Source organism: Aquarana catesbeiana, linkage group LG01 (genome assembly GCF_042186555.1).
Source record: "Aquarana catesbeiana isolate 2022-GZ linkage group LG01, ASM4218655v1, whole genome shotgun sequence".
In the NCBI taxonomy this organism is placed as follows: domain Eukaryota; kingdom Metazoa; phylum Chordata; class Amphibia; order Anura; family Ranidae; genus Aquarana; species Aquarana catesbeiana.
Window position 1 is genome coordinate 550,386,224 of NC_133324.1, and position 20,855 is coordinate 550,407,078.

Here is a 20,855-nt window from a genome sequence, read left to right on the forward strand (position 1 = left end):
GGAGATGTCCCATCTGTCCAGAATTTCCTCTTGCCAGATTTCTGAGTACTGCAGAAGTCTTCCCCCCACTCTGGAGGGGGGGGGGGGGTCACTTCATAATGAGGCTTTAGAATTCTGTTTTGCAGGTTTCCGCCCCCAGGATTTCTTTTGTGCCTGGGCCTGACCCTGAGGTTTTCCTCTAGAGTCTGACGGCGGAGGCCGTGGCCACTGCCTAGAGGCGGATGTCCCTGGCATAGGAGAAAGTCTGCTTAAATGAAGGGCGTGTATTCTGGTAAAAGAGTACTTTCCCACTGAAAATCATTTGGATGTATTTGTCCAAATCATCCCCCAAATAGCCAATCCCCATGAAAGAAAAAGCAGTCAGGAGCTTTTTGCATGGTGCTCCGGTTTAACCACAGGATTCTACGCATGTGTACTAGCACAAGCGAAAGGCGGGATGCCTGGAGAATAGAATCTTTAACGGCGTCTATGGCAAACATAATGCTCTTCTTGGTAGTTCGGCCAAGTCCCGGGCTTATTGTGCAGGAACCTCTTTAAGGGCCTGTCTAAACTGATCCTTTAGGGATTGACAGATGCCTATTGCAGTGACTGCGGACTGAGTAACCGCACCTGCTAAAGACAAAGAGGATTTTAACAGGAATTTCCAACCTTTTATCTGTTGGATCCTTAAGCATTTGTGCATTGTCTACTGACAAGTTAAACTTTTATTCACACTGAAAATCGCAGCGTCAACTGCTGGTATAATCCATTTTTTTGGTGAATTTCTCCTTCATGGGATAGAGAACTGAGAATCTATTTGGAGGGAGAAAATGCTTAAAAACGCGTGCAAAGGCTGTGAGGGTTTTAAGGAACCCAAGGAAGAAACCAAACTTTCATGCTACCCCTAATGGAGTCAGCTGAAAGTGGAATGAACCAGCAATTTCTCAGATTGCGAGGCTGAAAAGGGTTCATCTACCGTTGTTTCCTTCGCAGAGGAGTAATCGGTTTGTCTTTCCTCCTGATCGCCTGAGGGTAACACCTCATCCTCTACCCACCAATCTCCTTGCAAATAGTCTAAGGTGCGGGAGGGGGATTAACACGCTTCCTATCTATTTGGATGGGGGATGCGATTAAAGCCGCTAATCTTCCCTTTAGGCCCTACGGGGCGGAGGAAAAGGCATCTTTAGTCACGTATACAGGGATACAGGGGCTGAGATGTGAGAAGCAGCTGCCCCACCAATTTGTTCCAATGACTCACCGTGACTTGCCCCAAATGGTATTTCAGGCGAGATGCAGTGTGGAGGTACGACTGGAGTTCCCAGCGCCTGGGAGTGAAATCTTTGGTACCTTTTATGAGGTTTTTGTGGTGTCTTTTTTGGCAAAGTCCTAAGCACAAAGAGCAGAGGAACTATTTAAATGCACAAATCGCTGAACAATAGTCTGACAGAATAATGCCGCTACACAAGTTCAGTCTAGTGCTGGGAAAAAATGTCCTTCCATATTAGGAATGCCTGTTTTTGCACCCTTACATGCCCCACCGCTCCTGTGTCCCGAGTCTAGCCAGCTTGCTTTCTCCTTGCTGCACAGCAGAGAAACAGCTCCAAGTAATATCTCCTCTCTATGCTGCGCCTAGGCCCCGCTTCCTCCGTACAACCCGCCCCCCTTTCATTTGAATTTTCAAATGTTCCTGCGCGCACACAGGCGGCCTTCGGGTCCCGCAGACCCAACACGAGGGGGGGGGCGGGGGGAGTGGCAGATCTCTTACCTGCAAGAGAAATCCCCACTGTGCAAGCTGCTGCTGCCACACATGGACTGACACTGAGCTGAAGTAAAGACAACAGATAAAATATGTGCATATACTCCCTCTAGTGGAGGATTTAAGGCATGACAACATTTTTCCCTTAAGGAAGAAAAATCATAGGTGGACTTTTTCAGTTGCTAGGCTTCTTACCCTACCTTATCTTTGCCACAGGATACTGCTGAAGTCAGACAGATCCAAACTTCACCTATCACAGTGGGCTGTGTTTAGCAAACCTTCAAGGACCGGGTCCCTTTTTATCGGGGTTCCACTCCCTTGGACCTGTAAAAGCACCCCGCCAGGAAAAACTTTAGGTAATGTAGCATGGCCAAAGCCCTGGGTCCCGGGGTCCAGCCCTGTGAAGAGAGGCGTTACAGGCAAAACCTCGTGCTTGGGATACAAGGCCCAGGTGCCAGCCACTTTGGCCTCAATGGCACTTTGGATGGATTTGGTCTATGGAGGCTATTTTAATCCAGCAAGGATCCCTCCTGGAGCTCCTCAGAGCACATCTTCACTCGTGACCAACACCTCAGACACTGGCGAAAAAACTGAGGTGTTATATGGGAGGGGTTATATAGGGAGGCAACTTCCTGTTTAGGGTGTGCCAGTGTCCATCACCTGAAGGTGGTCTATAACCCACATAGTAATTACTATGGTGCTCTGTGTCCTGTGATGTACAATAAAGAAAAAGGTGGGTGCATGCATGGCAGTATAATGAACAATGTTTTAAAGATTGAACAATATGTGCACAAAGCAGGGTCGTCGCCCCGAACAACTGGCTGGGTCAAAATACTCAGGCATAAGACTGTGAGGAGAATGTTAAGAAGCCAGGAAGGGAGAGCGGGAAGAGAGGGATACAGAGTAGGAAAAGGAGAAAGAAGAGAAGAAAATTAAAAAAAAAATAAAATGAAACTCAACAAACTCATATTAAACACTATAGGTACCAGGTTTAATAGGATAAATTTGCATTGAGACAGATTTATGGTGCACAGGGGATACCCTTTTCCAAGGTCCTCTGTATATCCACCTTGTGTGGGTAAAAAAAAGACATAGCACACCAGAAAGTATATCGTTGTCCAGATATCTTTTTTTGTCACAATAAAAAGGTTCTTAGAGTGGTTCTTCGCCCCGGTTTAAAAAAAACAAAAAAAAAAAAAAAAAAAAACAAAACAAAAACACAACAACAAATACTGTAGATGCAGACGTTTAATAAAAGGACACCCTGCGCCGGCATGTTTACGGTGGGCAGCTGGACCTCTACATTGGAGACGAATGGTTAGTCCCACATGGGTATCTGATGGGGCTGGGTGCGATAAGGGTGGAGTTGGCTTTCAAAGGAGCCAGTTCACATATGCAGGCCGGTTGCGGTGCATAGTAAAAAGGGGTCCTGTGCCTTTTTCAGTCCAGTTCAGGTGTGATTTAAGTGTCAAATTTGCGCATGAATCACTGAATGAAAACTGGACTCTGCACTGAAACCAGCCCCACATATAGGTGAACCCAGCCTTAAGCAGGTAATTGGCCCTCAGGCTACAGTTTTTTTTTTTTTTTGTATGCATGGACTACTCTAAAGACCTCCGATAGCCAGTATGGGATCCAAATAGTTTTCTATATTACTCTCCTGAACATCTGTGCACTGTATGCTCTGTTTTGGAATGTTGCGAGGTGGCGGTCTATAATCTCAAGAAGAGGGGCAGGGGATGGGAGGGGGGATATTCTATGGGGGCTGGATTTTCCTGCATCTGTTTTTGTTTGTATTGTACGGTTTTACAGTTGTGCTCATAAGTTTACATACCCTGGCAGAATTTATGATTTCTTGGCCATTTTTCAGAGAATATGAATAACACAAAAACTTTTCTTTCACTCATGGTCAGTGTTTGGCTGAAGCCATTTATTATTAATCAACTGTGTTTACTCTTTTTAAATCCTAATGGCAACAAACTACTCAAATGACCCTGATCAAAAGTTTACATACCCTGGTGATTTTGGCCTGATAACATGCTCACAAGTTGACACAAAGGGGTTTGAATGGCTATTAAAGGTAGTAATTCACTAATTGTGTGACATATCGCTCCACATGCTGTAGAAGCGCACCAATCATGAACCAAGCCTCCAAACCAGCTTATTTCTATACAGAGAGCATAACAGCCACACAGTATACATCCTGTTGTAAGCCACCACATTCTGCTACACCTGGAGGTACCGCTATTGACTGTGCTGTTCAATTTGGATCATAGATCACACTGCCAGTGCCATACATATACTCAGGTTTCTTTTACCCCTGCTCAGGTTCTTATCCCCCCCCCCCTTCCTCCCTCTAGGCTCGAGCTTCCAGGGGGCTGGTACATGTTTGCTCCACATAGACAACTGCATTGCAAATAGACAACTGATTGAGCCGAGTTAATGCCACATGTTCCAATTCACCTGGCGTCCCGATGTTTTATGTATTATGTTATATGTTTTATGTTGTACATAGTTCCTGCATGCTGTTGAAGAATTTGGCCTGTCCTAACAGACAAGCTGAATAAATGTTTGCACGCCCTTTATGTTTTTAAACTATTTGTATTACAATAAAGTATTTATACCTTTTATACTGTGCCCTGCACCTCTGTCACTAAGGTAGCCCCCTCTTTTCTCTCCCCCCGGGGAACTTTTTGCCTTTATGCTTTAGGGCGGAGTGAGTGCTTAAAACTAGACTGAGGTGTATGAACATAATGTGTTTTTTTGAATTAAGCCTTTTTTAACAATATTTTTCTGCATGTCAGAGCCAGCTGTCCAATGTACATGCACGAGCTGCAATTTGTGAATGGTCTCGCAGCCTTCTGGGACCTGTAATGTGTCCTAGAGGGTTGCAGGCAAGGAAAAGGGGGAGAAGAACAGTCAGTGCCATTCTGGGTGAAGTTCTGCTTTAAGAACAGTCAGTGCCATTCAGGGTTATATGAAGGTCATTGTGGCCTAAGCATATATTTGCAAATGTGTGCAAACAAAATAACGATTATTTAATTGGTTAAAGTTTTAAAACAACAAATTATTCTTGAATATCTGTATGCAGTGGTAAATATAAGTAACCAGCTACATAAGGAAAGAAAGAAAAAAAAAGAATGTATAAAAAGACCTAATACACTGTTGTGCAGATTTTCAGGCAGGACTATATATATATATATATATATATATATATACATATACATATATACACGTTCAAAGGGTGAGGTGCACAACGGTTTAACACAGTCATAAGTTCTCAGGCACTTACACACTAGTGTGTTGCACTGTATATACTGACATGTGTAAATGGTGTACTGAGCTGTATGCTCTATTTTTGGATCTCCGATCGAAGATTTTTAGATCGGCCAATCTATTTTTAGATCCTGGTCTCAACTAGTCAATCCATTTTTAGATTGCCAATGTATTTTTTAGATCCTGATCTCAACTTGTCGATCTATTTTCAGATCATGGATCTATTTTTTGATTGCCAATCTAATATACATCTTTTTATATTAAAGCAGTAGCATTTTTAAATATAAATGCACAATACTGGTAAACATCTACTGTAATTTATTTGTAATGCCTTAATTTACCTCCAGTCTATTAGCCTTCAGCTTCTCTGGGTTCAGATGCTAATCTTCCCTACACAAAACCCTTAAGGTGATTGTAACTTTTGGATTTTTTTTTTTTTTAAACATATTATACTTACCAACTCTGTGCAATGGTTTTGCACAGAGCAGCCCAACCCTCTTATTCTGGGGTCCCCTGCAACAACCACTGCAAAAACGGTTGTTAATTTACATGAGTTTACCTCCATTCAGGTCAGCTTAAAAACAGAACAGGATGGAGACTTTTTCCTGTTTAAAAAAATGGACCTGAACAGAGGCAGATGTAAAATGGATGATCATCTGTTTGCCCATAGGAATGCATTGCTGTCCATTTTTCATCTGTCAATGGACGAGTGAAAAACGGACAAATGAAGCGCCTATGTGCAAGGGGCCTTAGGCAAGAGGTGAAGAAAAAAATAAATAAAAAATTGGGCAGAAGATGAAGTTCATATTTACAGACACTGAGAAGAGGTTATTTTCAACAGGCAGCCTTTGGGCTAAAAGGAGTACACCTCAGATCCTGTGTGGCAGGCGGAGAACAATGCTGGAGGAAACTGTGCCTCCCTGGATGGCCAGAAAGCCGGTAATCTCACAGAGTGGGAGAGATTTACTAAAACTGGTGCACACAAAATCTGGTGCAACTTTGCATAGTAACCAGTTAGCTTCTAACATCAGCTTGTTCAATTAAGCTTTGACAATAAAACCTGGAAGTGGATTGGTTTCTATGCAGAGCTGCACCAGATTCTGTGTGCACCAGTTTTAGTAAATCTCCCCCAGTAGGTTTTGATAACTTTATGGGACCTGTCCAACTGGGGATGGGTCCTCCTTCCTTGGCATTTCTGCAGCGTCCTTGGAGTCCTTCCCTTGTTCTGTCTATCAGGCAAAAGCTCTTAGTTTTACTGCAAAGATTCCTGCCCCTTACAAAGTGATGCTTTGCTGAATTTGGGAAGTCAATAGTTTTCTTAGGCATGTGGAGTCCTTCACACTGGCGATGACCTTTCTCTGGGCCCTGAGATCAGTTTAATTCTCTGTGCCCTCTTTAGTCATGTTGGCAGGTTTCCCTACTGCTATGGGGCTCATCCTCATCCACTTGAGATTTTGGTCTTAGTCCTTCAGACAGCTCTTGGGCTGCAGACAGTTCCTAGTTCTCTTGTCGGGCCTGTTAGCGATTTTTGCCGACTACGTTTGGATGTCCAGACTGTCACGGAACGTCCCACACTCCACTTGAGTGCTTCCGTCATATACCACTTCCTCCCAGTCTGTATACAGATATCCCAACCTCTCTGAGCACAACACAAGGCGACACTTGCTTGTTGCTACCAAGAACTGACTTTATTCAGAACCAGAATACAGTCTTATATACACAGGAGAAGATTACTCTAACAATACAAACATAACCTAATTAACATGAGCTAATTATCTAATCCTTTATACAGCCTAGGTGACTGAGACATGACCTTTCGCCCAGACTTGTGGTCACCGAGCTTCACACAGTTATATCAACACAATGGCAGTCGTCCCGTCTCGTACATTGTATAGAGGACAATGTCATTAGCTCATTCAATTAACATAAACACAGGTTGATGACACCAGCATCTCCTCACAGGATGTGTCCCAACAGAATGAATCCATTGAAAATCCAGGGCCCATAATCAAAAGGCAACAGGCTTGCATACAGTCCTCTCCAACAGCCTCTGTCCCGGCTAGGTCTGTGACATTTCTCCCCTTTTGGCAGGAGACTAACACAGGAGGAGACCCCAGACGGGTTGACTCCGAAGTTAGTCCATAGTTCCAGTCCTCTACTGCCTGTACCCACACAGTACCCCAAACAAATTGTTCCAAACAGGGTATTACTCACCCAGCCAACCTCTGCCTCTCTCAGAGAACATATCTGCCGCTGGGGAGAGGCCTGGACTGGCTCTTGTCCCTGGAATCCTTTCTGCCGCTGGAGAGAAGACAGGGTTGTCTGGGCTCACTCTGTCATGCTGTTGGGGATCGGGGCCCACTGCCCAGCATCCCTGGGGTATACAGGTGGAGACTGAAGTCCCATCCACCTTCACAGGAAATCCATCCTCTGTTAGTTAAGGGCAGAGTCCAGCAGTCCTCGGCCCTGTTGCCAGCCCTTCTGCTGGAAACCCCACACCATCTGTTCCGGCTAACTGTTGGAGAGGGAGGCTGACTGCTCCGCCTCCCTGGAACTCTGTAGTTGTTGCCGGTGCTGGGCAGAGGTTGGTAGCACTCTGCCCTGTTGCCAGCACTTCTGCTGGGGACTCCGCATCCTCTGCTCCAGCTAACTGTTGGGGCAGGAGGTTGGCTTCCTCCACTCCCAAACTGTGTAGCTGCCATTGGGGAGGTGAGCCGGCTGCTTCCTTTTCCATTCCCTCATCTGGCTGCTGGGACGACATGTCGATGGTACTGTCTCCCAGGTACACGGATCTTTGCTGGGGAGGAAAGCCCACTTCCTACACCCTGGCCAACTGTTGGGGAGGGACAACACACACCTCCTCTCCCTTCTCCCCCTGTATCTGCTGCTGGGAAGTGATTGCCATCTTCTCAGCCTGAGCCTCCACAATTGCTGTAGGTGTGGGGCAGAGGTCTTGGACCCTCTGTCCGGTTGCCAGCACTTCTGCTGGGGGTTTGCCAGGTGGTTCCTCCTCTACAGAAACGTCTATTAAATCCCCAGTCTCTGGAATTGGTAAAAGTGTGGGACAGAGGTCTTGGACCCTCTGTTCAGTTACCAGATCTTCAGCTGGAGAAGTTTGTTTTAACTCCATAGATGCTGCTGGCAGAAAATCACATGTCCCTGTCAGTGTTGTGGGAGAAAGGCCGACTACCTCTTCTCTCAGGAAGGCTGAAGCCACTGTTGGTGCTGGGCAGAACACAGTGAACTTTGGCCCTGATAGCAGCTCTTCTGCTGGAGGCTCATCAGGTTGTTCTTCCTCAGCAGAAAAGTCTATCAAATCCCCTGTCTCTGCAACTGATGTCTGGGGATAGAGGTTCACCATCTCCTGTCCATGGAACCCAGAAGATGCTATCATTTCTGGGCAGAGGTTAGCAGAGCTCTGCCCTGTTGTCAGCACTTCAGGTTTGGGGACGGCAATCTCCGGATTTTCCACTGCCGATTCTCTGGCATGCTGCTGAACTTGTTCTAGCAGTTTCCTGTATGCCCTTTCCAGATGCTGTTCCTTCCTTAGCAAATGGTCCAGATCAGGTTTGAGCTCTGAGACCCCTGCAAGACCGAGCATAGACTCTCTATAGTCTCTCAGGTCCTCAAGGTCAGGTTCCCCTTCATCGCCAAACATAAAAAGATCTGTAAGATTCTCCCACAGCAATCCAGGGCCGCCAAAGTCATATCCCTCCGGAGAGCATTCTGTTGTCTCCCCTAAATATCCCTCCTCTGCGTGCCATTGCAGAGCCCGATAACGATTGTCCAGCTCTATCTCCTGCTGGACCAACCTGTCCAACTCAGTCACCCATTGCTCCTGGGGCTGCTCTCCCAGGAATGCCATCTGCAATGCCCGTTGGTCACTGGCCCGTTTGCTCTTGGGTTGGAAAGCACTTGCCCTGTTTTATACCAGCGAGACGGAGGGCTGCAATCCAGAGCTCCACCCGAATTTGCTGCCTGAGCTCCAGGTATTCATCCTCAGACACAGTCCTGGTGTATGTTGAAAGGATGATCCGCAGCAGCCCCGGGAATTCTGATGGCAGGTCCATATCTCCGCTGGGGTGACTGAAGTCTGCTATGCTGATCTTGGATCCAGTTGGAGGTTTGGATGTCCCAGACTTCAGGAAGCTTTCCCGCTGCTTGCCACCAATGTCACGGAACGTCCCTCACTCCGCTTGAGTGCTTCTGTCTGTATACCGCTTCCTAAGTTCTGGAACACAAGTCCAATGGATCTGGCTATAGGAACCCCCAAGAACTAGACAACACCAGTCTTGGAGTACATCAGGACTAACTTTTTTTTAGAATCAAAATTACAAGACTTTATATGCTGTTGGAACCTCCTCTAACAATACAACTGTAACCTAATTAACATGAGCTAATTATCTAATCCTTTATACAGCCTAGGTGACTGAGACATGACCTTTCGCCCAGACTTGTGGTCACCGAGCTTCACACAGTTATATCAACACAATGGCAGTCGTCCCATCTCCTACATTGTATAGAGGACAATGTCATTAGCTCATTCAATTAATATAAACACAGGTTGATGACACCAGCATCTCCTCACAGGATGTGTCCCAACAGAATGAATCCATTGAAAATCCAGGGCCCATAATCAAAAGGCAACAGGCTTGCATACAGTCCTCTCCAACAGCCTCTGTCCCGGCTAGGTCTGTGACACAGACAATATCTGAATTCCTGTGTTCCTCAATAAATGAGAGAGAAAAAGGATTTTAGTACTTACAGAAAAATCCTTTTCTTCGAGTTCATTGAGGATCACTGGTTCCACACCTCCTTTTTATGTTCATACTGCTACTATAAACTGATTACTATAAACTAAGGCATGCTGGTTAGAGAAGGGGATTATCCTGAGGCTGGGCTACATTTTTTTTTTTTGGTTGTTTGGTTGCCAGTGTCCAACCATCCTGTAGGTGGCAGTAAAACCCGACAGTATCTGAATACCAGCTGCCGATCACTAACTGACGCAGAAGTGACTATAGTGGTTGGCAGATGGAACAAAAGTACCCAGTGGGGGACCAGACAGCAGACATACCTAGAAGTGTGTTGAATGCAGATTTTTCAGTAAGCTTAGCTCTGCAACAGTGAAAATCAGTGGCACTGTAATGGAATTGGTAAGTATAAACTGTTTTAAAAATGTTTCATCTGGTAACATTTCACCTGTGTAGAAAAGTCATGGCAATCTGGCAAATCATGTGCATTCTTTTAAATTATTAATCTGCGGCACCACTAGGAAACAGGGTCAACTCCCGGATTAAGATGCTACCAAAAAAGATGCAGCAGAACAAATTATTTTGATGCAGAAAGCTTTTCAATTACATTTGTAATAACAGTCCAAGATCTTACCTTATCAGGATGAACCACAAGCACTGCTTTCCTATAATATTTTTTCACTTGATCAGGGGTTACCAGCTCAGCCATGTTGACAGGCTTCCACTTTGTTTCTCCTTCCCAAAGTACAGTGTGAAGGGTAGATATCAAAGCTCTTATATTCCTTTCTTTACCTTCTATCCAGTCTAAAATCTACAAAGTAAAATAAGGGTTTTAATCTCTGCACAGCCAAAAAAAATCACTTGGCAGGTCTTTTCCCTCCAAATCTCAAAATGCATCACATAAACTCAATTCAAACATTTTTTCTCATAGTAGAATAATTATAGTATTTCTTTAAGAAGTTTTGTGAATTGCATGTAAATGTTGTTGCCAGTGGATGCTTGAATTGTACTTATACAGTCCAACACTGCTATTATCATATGGAAATCAGTTCATAGAGTATAAAGATCACAAAAGAAAAAAAAAAAAAAAAGGGGGAAGCGAGCATCACCAGCAGCCTTACCATGAACAAAAGCCTACTACTGCCCACTTTAAACCTCCTACAGTTGTCAGTGGTATTAATTAATTTGTTTGATAAATCCTTTACATTACTATACCAGGCTGGTGCACTCTTCTGTATGTATTATTTCAAACTAAAAGCAATATTTCAATAAACACTAGGAGTGTCAAAACATCTATATGAAAGTTTGAGGTTAAAGAAGTGAACGTTCTTGCACTCTAAATTAGGTCAGATACTAGTCTCTTAACTGGTTCTGTGCATTCTTAGTTTTTTCTGTTGTACATGGCACTATGTACTGTACAGTCTTTGCCAGTCATTCATATGTAACATTCTCCTGTTCATTAGTAGCTGGGCATAAACCCTTTGGAGCTCATCCGCTTTTAGCAAAGGACAATGTCAGCTCTTAAAACAACGTATGAGGTTTTAAACAATCACTGCCACGTGAATGTCAAAAATAAAGAGATTCTGTACTTCCTGCAAGAACCTTCCCTTCAGTCGTTAATTGTGGCAAACAGCAGACCGCTCTATATGTCCTGCCACTAGGAGGTTGGACACTAAAAGCAGGCTTGGACCCTGCTACTGATCATAACTCCCATGCACAGGCAACTGGCCTCAGGAGTAACCAGCAGTCAAAAGGTAGATTGAGGCAACCACACACCTAACACCGGAAATAGGCCTAACCACTATGAAAAGTAATTCTGGGCGAGATCTGTTTACCTATGAACTACTAAAGAAAAAGATTTTAGGACAAGTACAAAGATCCATTTTTTCCCTTAGCATTCGCTGGAGTAAGAATTATAGGGCATACACACGGTCGGACTTTGTTCGGACATTCCGACAACAAAATCCTAGGATTTTTTCCGACGGATGTTGGCTCAAACTTGTCTTGCATACACACGGTCACACAAAGTTGTCGGAAAATCCGATCGTTCTGAACATGGTGACGTAAAACACGTACGTCGGGACTATAAACGGGGCAGTGGCCAATAGCTTTCATCTCTTTATTTATTCTGAGCATGCGTGGCACTTTGTCCGTCGGATTTGTGTACACACGATCGGAATTTCCGACAACGGATTTTGTTGTCGGAAAATTTTATCTCCTGCTCTCCAACTTTGTGTGTCGGAAAATGCGATGGAAAATGTCCGATGGAGCCCACACACGGTCGGAATTTCCGACAACACGCTCCGATCGGACATTTTCCATCGGAAAATCCGACCGTGTGTACGGGGCATTAGACTGAGACATCCAAAAGCAATCCCACATAGGGATTGAAAATATGTCATACCTTAAAGTACTAGGGTCCAGCTGATCACACAGCCGTCAGACCTTCTGAGCAATGGAGGCCTTGGATGTCACTATCATTTCCACATGATAGAACATGAATGAAAGAAAGAGTGAATGTATGGAACAAAGTTCTAAGCCAATACAGTCAACAAGGATAAAGCAAGGTAGGACTGATCTGACACACATAAAGTAAATAAATTGATAGCTCACTGTGTGCTCCCAGCATAGAGCCCGAGCTGTAGAGGACAGCTTTCTGTCCCCACTAATGATTGGTGGCTAGCCGGACCACCATAATAACCAATCACACAGTGATCACATCACGGCTGGTGCAAGGATTTTTGACACCCTAGGTGAAACCTCATTTTCCCCCCAATTGGCTCCGCCAGTCACTGAGATTTTTGCGGCACCTCTTCATCTATTTCTTCAGCCGTAGTCCACAGGCCTGGACCTGCACATCTGGGCCCGGCCTGAAGACAAATGGTGGCGGCACCGGCTCGCTTCCTCACGGCAGCTGTGGTCCACAGGCAAGGGCAGTATACAGACAGGCAGTGTAACTGCCTGTCTGTACGAGCAGACAGATCAGATACACTGACAATACTTTACAGGCTCCTAGTTAAAATAATATTAAATGCACATTTTTTTAACCGCAAAAAGATCTGCATTTTTTTTTTTTTTTTTTACAAAGGTGGACTTGAACCGCCACACCTCAAATCACCCCAATCCCTGTATTTTCAAGTCTCAGATCACCACAATTCTTCCACCTTCACACCTCAGATCACCCCATCACTGTATCACTCTGAACACATGTTCCCCTCTGTGCACACCCCCCCCCCGCACCTCTGTTCCCCTATGTACCCCTCAAATCCCCCCCCCCCCCCACACACACATCGGTTCCCCCTGCACATCTGTTCCCCCCCCATATTGATTCCTCTCTGTACCCCCCCCTGCACACGTGTCCCCCCCCCCACACACGTTCCTCTCTGTACTCCCCTGCACATCTGCCCCCCACACATCAGTTCCTCTCTGTACCCCCCCCGCACATCTGCCCTCCACACATCAGTTCCTCTCTGTACCGCCTGCACATCTGTCCCCCACACACACACATCAGTTCCTCTCTGTACCCCCCTACACATCTGTCCCCCCAAACACACGTTGGTTCCTCTCTTGTACCCCCCTGCACACGTGTCCCCCCCCACACAGTTCCTCTCTGTAACCCCTTACACATCTGTCCCCCCCCCCCACCACACACACCAGTTTCTCTGTACCCCCCTGCACATCTGTCCCCCCCCCCCTCCCCAACACACATTGATTCCTCTCTGTACCCCCCTGCACATCTGTTCCCCACCCTCCCACACATATGGGTTCCTCTCTGTACCCCCTGCACGTGTGTCGTTGCCTCCCCCCCACGCAGTTCCTCTCTGTACCCCCCCCCCTGCACATCTGTCCCCTCCCCCACACAATCAGTTTCTCTGTACCCCCCTGCACATCTGTCCCCCTCCACACACATCAGTTCCTCTCTGTACCCCCTGCACATGTGTTCCTGTCTCCCCACACACATCTGCCCCCCCTCTGTACACAGTGCAATGCACTATAATCTTGACAGCAGAATAAAGGGTTTTATTTCATGTGGATGGGTGCAGGCTACAGCACCGAGCATGCTGCCTGTGCTTCCATTATACCTGAGCCAGTGGCGGCGATGGCTTCACCTCCAGGAGAGCGGCACTGCTGCTGCCCATCCTCCCGCAACAGATCCCAGACCGTCCAGGAGGAGGGGGAGTTGATAACGCAGAAAGCCTGTAGTTACATGCAGGGCTTCCCTCTTATCCGCTTGGCCGGTTCCATCAATCATGCAGCACAGCACTTCCGGCCGGCTGCTCCTTGTCCCGGCTCTCTCCCCTCATCTTCTCACTGCTGCAGCTAGGGCGGCACTGCAGGCTGGGAAAAAGAGTTGTCCGGGATGTCTTCACAGGCGCAACCGCCCCCCCTAGCCTGGCAGCTGGCGCCTTAAGGCATGTATTTAAAAAATGCTGGTTCTGCAGGTATTTTTATAATCCAAATCCCCAGCGAGTGGCTGGGGATCCGGATTTTGCGGGGGATCTGAAAAACGCCCAACAAGCAAAATCCCATTCAGTTCAATGGCGCCTGTTCACATCTGAGCGTTTTGCCACCTGAAGCAAAACGCCTGAAAAACGCAAATAAGAACATGAGCTTCTTTGGGGCAGATTACAGGCGTTTTTCTGCCTTTTACATTGATGACCTGATCAAAACCGCGGTAAAAACGCGCGACTTTGAAACGTTCAGGTGTGAGTGCAGCCTCAAGATTAAAAAGAAGAAGAAGAAAAAAAAAACAAAAAACAAAACACACTTTAAAATGTTCTACTTTTTATGCCTACTTTCAGTTTCAGTGGATCAATTTCTCGTGTCAATTCTTGTCTCCTCATTTCAGCAATAGTTCTGGGACCCTTCTTGTCAGTTCTAGCTGAAAACCCTTGGGTAGAAAGCAGGTCTCCAAAATCACTTTCTGAAACTTTTGGTTTTGGCCCTGAAATGAAATACAGTATTATGTATAAATTATAAATATGCGCAGACGTGTTAAACCTCCTCTCCCTTTTGAACAGCAGGTATCTTACCAAAACCTGGAGCCCTGATGCCCCTTTCTTCTCTGCCTCCAATAACACTGATATTTACACCGTAGTTAGGTTTGATGTTAATGCCAGTTTTAGGTTGGGACTGCCAAGAGTTACTTGTGGTTTGAGGCTTTGGAGACGGTCTGGGGGTGCTTTTTTGAAAAGACTTTTCACTGGATTGTGAAGAAGACTGGGACGATGATCCTGATAACAAGAAAATTAATTATACTAACATTTACTAGTGTTAAAATACATTTTGTATACGTAGTATTACTAAGTCAGACCTCCCACTTAAAAGTACAACTAAAAGGTAAAACTTTTTTTTTTTCAGTTTTGGATAGATTGGAGAGGGATTACAACACCTGTCTGTTTTTTTAATTCCTGTCTGTGCCCTTGTTAAAGGAGATTCACTCCCTCCATTTGTACTGTTTACCATTATCATTGAAAAAGTGAAGTAAAAGAAAATCCCACATTTTAAGTTGTCCCCAGAGAAGTAATAGAGGGGAAATCTTCCAATGGGGACACTAACTCTGGTGACCCGAGAGTCCCCAAGAAATTCAAATTTAATTTACAGGGATTTCCTCTCTTTTCCTGTTTGGCTACACCTACAGGTCAGTTTTCTTCCCAAGCCTGTGCATAGACAGTGAAAAGAGTAACCGGGGTGGGGCAGCTGCTCTAATAAGGTGGTAAGGGGTGTTCTTCGTCACCCACCAGAACAGGCTGACAGGAAAGAGAAGACAGCGCCAGCCTTGTAATCACTCCCAGCAGGTACAGCAGTCACAGTAGGCGGGCGATGGCATGTTAATTGGGCAGACTGATCCTGGAGAGGGCGAGTTTCTCCCAGTGAGATGGGCTGGGCCAGACACAGTGGAGCAGTGGATCGGCTTCTTCAATACCAGCATAGTATTCGGGCTCAACCTTGAGGTAGGCTTTTCTCCCTCCCCAATCTGCTCCTCGTTGCAGCAATCTGTGTGGCTCAGGCTGGCACTGTCCTGGGTGCCTGGAACCCTTCTCCAACAGGAGAATGTGGCACGGCATGCTCGACTCAGTCCTGATGTGTATTTCTCTTATGTTCAGCTACATTCCTCATTCCAGGCTGTGTCTCCAGAGTGCCTTCTGCTGGAGGGACAGCTCATTTCTACAGGTTTTCTTTTTTTTATATATATATATTTTAACAGTCATTTTTGCCTACAAATTACTCCTGGGCTATGCAAGACTTGAATTTTATAATAATCTCTTAGACCGGGTAACAACTCAGCATGATTTTAAAGCCAAACTTCAGGAAGAGTTAACATTCTAACCTTGCGGTGGAACTGCACCCACACTGCCAGTTTCTGCTGGGGCTGCTCTCTGCAGAGGCTGTTCTCTGGAAATTACATGAAAATGGCCATGTGTGAACCTAGTCTTATTGCCCTGCATAATATACTTTATGATTTAAAATACTTGCCTTGCCTTAATACTTGCTGCGCGTCCTCTCTCCTACTGGGTGCAGTGTGGAAATTTTAGTTTGCTTCACCTGCCAGCTGCCCGTAGCTAGTGAGGGGAAGTGGGGAATACATACCCCCTACCCCCCAATTTAGTGGCGGTTCAGTACAGCTCAAATTTCAATGCTGTGTGATGGCCTTCATGCTGTGCCACATTACATTATGTGCGCAACGTGAAGGAGGCAGCAAAATGCATCTTCGCCTATGTAGACAAAAATCATTGTACCGGCCCTGCACTCAGCTTATTTTTTTCCCTGAACTGTTTCTCTACCTATCTGAAGAACAGCTGGTTCCCTTGTCAACACTTTGCTTGTTTTCTCCCCATCTGACGATCTGTTTGTTTATGCAGCTCTCCTCTTATTGTTCCAGCATGCAGTATCATAGCTCTGTTATTCTGCTGCACTACTTGAAGCTGTAAGCATCCTGAGTTGCTAAGCAAGGACACTGCAGACTTTGGCAGAGCAGCTGGCAGGGAAACAAGCAGAGTGGCAGGTGGATGCTGCATTGTGGGTGCTGATAGGGGAGCAGAGAACTTGCCTGTCATCTATGAAGCAGTACGATAGCCCTTCTAAGGATACAAACTAGTAGAGAAGCAGCTGAGGGCAGAGTAATAAAGCTTGCGATGGTGCTGGGCCGGGAGAAGCTGCCTATACTGCTGCTCTCAGTCTATGCAGACAAGGTGATGTTAGCATTTTCTAGTTTTAATCTCAATGGGTTGGTCAGGTGACCAGTCGTCCTGAAAGGAAGGGGGTCGCCTTCACAGGAAATGGGGTTGAAAAAAAAAAAAAAAAACACAAGTGTGAAAGATATGCAAAGCTCTAACTAAATATCAAATAAGTATTTTGCCTGGAGTTCAGCTTTAATGATTACAAAGCTGCATTCATTTATGTCTTTTATATCTAATTGAAGTACAGCTTTAATCTAAAACGTGGTAACTTGTTCCGGTCTTATAAATAATGCAGTCATTACTAGATCTCAGGTGCCAAAGTTCACCTTTTTTACCATTTACTACCAAACCTCTGTAAAGGAATAAATGGTGTAACCAAAAGGTTTTCTGAAGCATAATCCAAATCATTACCTTTAGTCTGGAAAGAACCAAGATTGTCAAGATCAGCAAATGGGTCAAGACTTGAGGACTTTGCCTGATTAAAGGATGAGCTTGAAGATGTACTCATTTGACTGGCTGGCGTCAAGACAGGACCTACATATTATACAAAAAAAGTCATAACTTTGAGGAGAGATCAGTAAAAAACAAAGTTCATTAGCATTTTTGATGTTTACGAATGCAAGTCTGAAACATATTAAAGCATTTTATAGTACTGTATAGCGCAGAAAAATACCAGTTGTGCCTACTAGAAAATCAACGAGTCATCAGCTTTGCCCAGTTCTCATCTTATAGAGTAAAGAATACCTCCTCCTATGTTATGCAGGTGTGTGTGTGTGTGTGTGTGTGTGTGTGTGTGTGTGTGTGGGGGGGGGGGGTGTTTTGTAGTCCGTCAGAGAACTCAGGCAGAGCTTAGAATGCTGTTTGAGATTTCAATGCAACAGAGGAGGCATTGTCAGATCACTACAGGAAGTTAGGAGCCAAAGGGATTTCTGGCCAGATCAACAGGCACTTTTTTTTTCCCAGTGTTTTTTTATGAGGCAAAACATAAAAAAATGTGCATGCCTTGAATGGATATACTGAATATATGTTTGTTAATTTGTCCAGACATACATTAAGCTCTCATACGACCTAGTTTATTTAAAGTGCACCTTCAAATGCTGGTTTACTGGGTTTTGGAAGAAAGAGATTGTTGGTTTTATTAGTCTCTTCCCATGAATTCCATCCTCCCAGAAGATCTGGATTGCTTGCAGATGAAACCATTTTTAATGGAGGTGTTGGTAAATGATCTGAAGGCAAAAATACAAAAATAAAAAAACACATATTTGCAACACAGAAATTTAAATAATTACAAAAAAAGGTGACTAACTATATAGGCCTAGGAAGTTTTCGATGATGGACTTTACAAGGCACAATACTAACTGCATAGTTTTGTATCACAGAGATTAGAATACTTAGTAGTGAGAAACCAAAGGGCACTCTCCAAGGATTAATATTATATTGTGAAATATGAAAGGCGGTGTGTTGTGATTCAACTCAGCTCTACATGTTACGCATACTCAAAAATGCTTCTTCAGGAGGTTAGGGCATATTCTATGAATAGAAAGTCAACAATAAATTTGTAACATCTAATCATAAAAACACAATAATGTTAATACAGTAATAATATTAATTTGCTGTTCAGCTTCCCCAGACCACATTGTACCAGGTACCACAGGTCTAAGCCCACAGAAGGACATTAGGACTATGGGAACAGGCATAACTAATTAGAGTATTGTTATCTATAACAGATAGTGTATACATGATTTGACACTATATACACACACACATACATAATATATATATATATATATATATATATATATATATATATATATATATACACACACACACACACACACACACACACAGTATCTCACAAAAGTGAGTACACCCCTCACATTTTTGTAAATATTTTATTATATCTTTTCATGTGACGACACTGAAGAAATTACACTTTGCTACAATGTAAAGTAGTGAGTGTACAGCTTGTATAACAGTGTAAATTTGCTGTCCCCTCAAAATAACTTAACACACAGCCATTAATGTCACAACCACTAGCAACAAAAGTGAGCACACACTGTCCAAATTTCCAAATTGGGCCCAAAGTGCCAATATTTTGTGTGGCCACCATTATTTTCCAGCACTGCCTTAACCCATGACGACATCACGGAACTGGTGGATGTTAGAGACCTTGCGCTCCTCCACCTTCTGTTTGAGGATACCCCACAGGTGCTCAATAGGGTTTATTTCTGGAGACATGCTTGGCCAGTCCATCACCTTTACCCTCATCTTTTTTAGCAACGCAGTGGTCAACTTGGAGGTGTGTTTGGGGTTGTTATTATGTTGGAATACTGCCCTGCAGCCCAGTCTCCGAAGGGAGGGGATCATGCTCTGCTTCAGTATGTCACAGTACATGTTGGCATTCATGGTTCCCTCAATGAATTGTAGCTCCTCAGTGCTGGCAGCACTCATGCAGCCCCAGACCATGACACTCCCACCACCATGCTTAACTGTAAGCAATACACACTTGTTTCTGTACTCCTCATCTGGTTGCCACCACACACTCTTGACACCATCTGAACCAAATAAGTTTATCTTGGTCTCAAACCACAGGACATGGTTCCAGCAATCCTTGACCTTAGTCTGCTTGTCTTCAGCAAATTGCGGGCTTTCTTGAGCATCATCTTTAGAAGAAGCTTCCTTCTGGGACGACAGCCTTGCAGACAAATTTGATGCAGTGTGCAGCGTATGGTCTGAGCACTGACAGGCTGACTCCCCCCACCCGTTCAACCTCTGCAGCAATGCTGGCAGCACTCATATGTCTATTTCCCAAAGACAACGTCTGGATATGATACTGAGCATGTGCACTCAACTTCTTTGGTCGACCATGGGCAGGCCTGTTCGAGTGTAACCTGTCCTGTTAAACCGCTGTATGGTCTTGGCCACCGTGCTGCAGCTCAGTTTCAGGGTCTTTGCAATATTCCTATAGCCTAGGCCAGTGATGGCAAACCTTGGCACCCCAGATGTTTTGGAACTACATTTCCCATGATGCTCATGCACTCTGCAGTGTAGTTGAGCCTCATGGGAAACGTAGTTCCAAAACATTTGGGGTGCCAAGGTTCACCATCACTGGCCTAGGCCATCTTTATGTAGAGTAACAATTCTTTTTTTCAGATCCTCAGAGAGTTCTTTGCCATGAGGTGCCATGTTGGACTTCCAGTGACCAGAATGAGAGCGTGAGAGCGATAACACCAAATTTAACACACCTGCTCCCCATTCACACCTGAGACCTTGTAACAATAATGAGTCACATGACACCGGGGAGGGAAAATGGCTAATTGGGCCCAAGTTGGACATTTTCACGTAGGGGTGTACTTACTTTTGTTGCCAGTGGTTTAGACATTAATGGCTGTGTGTTGTTATTTTGAGGGGACAGCACATTTACACTGTTATACAAGCTGTACACTCACTATTTTACATTGTAGAAAAATGTCATTTCTTCAGTGTTGTCCACATGAAAAGATAGAATAAAATATTTATATATTCAAAAAATATAAACAAAAGGACAAAGTTCACGGCACAGCCAGAGATGCAGGGATATTTCATCAAATGAATTCCAAGCTAGTCTGTATATATGAAGAGATTTTTAGGGATATATAATCGGTATTAATAAGGGCAACAATGTACGCAAAGTTGATCCTGTCATTACAATAATCTCTAAATAGAGGCAGGGCAGGCTTACCTGTGAGGTAACGATCACACAAAAAACGTATGGTGATTGAGGGTTAATTCCATAGCCAGCAAGGAAAACCTATTGAGGATATTTCTGAAAAACTTGTATGATAATTCTGGAAATGCAAGGGGTGTCCCCCCCAACCCCCCCCCCACTAGTCATACATCTCCATTATTCATCAATTTTTATTCCCATGCTGA

At 44.7% G+C, this 20,855-nt stretch overlaps 1 protein-coding gene across 2 annotated transcripts in view; it reads right to left on the bottom strand.

Annotated features, from left to right (window-relative positions):
• Positions 1 to 20,855, bottom strand: part of GAK (cyclin G associated kinase) — a 181,754-nt gene that overhangs the window by 3,829 nt on the left and 157,070 nt on the right. For both annotated transcript variants that reach the window (XM_073595786.1, XM_073595780.1), the window contains 5 exons: positions 18,032 to 18,169; positions 17,355 to 17,477; positions 14,796 to 14,996; positions 14,559 to 14,707; positions 10,397 to 10,573 (listed from right to left, as the gene is read on the bottom strand). In XM_073595786.1, coding sequence (XP_073451887.1) covers positions 10,397 to 10,573; positions 14,559 to 14,707; positions 14,796 to 14,996; positions 17,355 to 17,477; positions 18,032 to 18,169 — 788 coding nt within the window. The remainder of the gene's footprint in view (positions 1 to 10,396; positions 10,574 to 14,558; positions 14,708 to 14,795; positions 14,997 to 17,354; positions 17,478 to 18,031; positions 18,170 to 20,855) is intronic.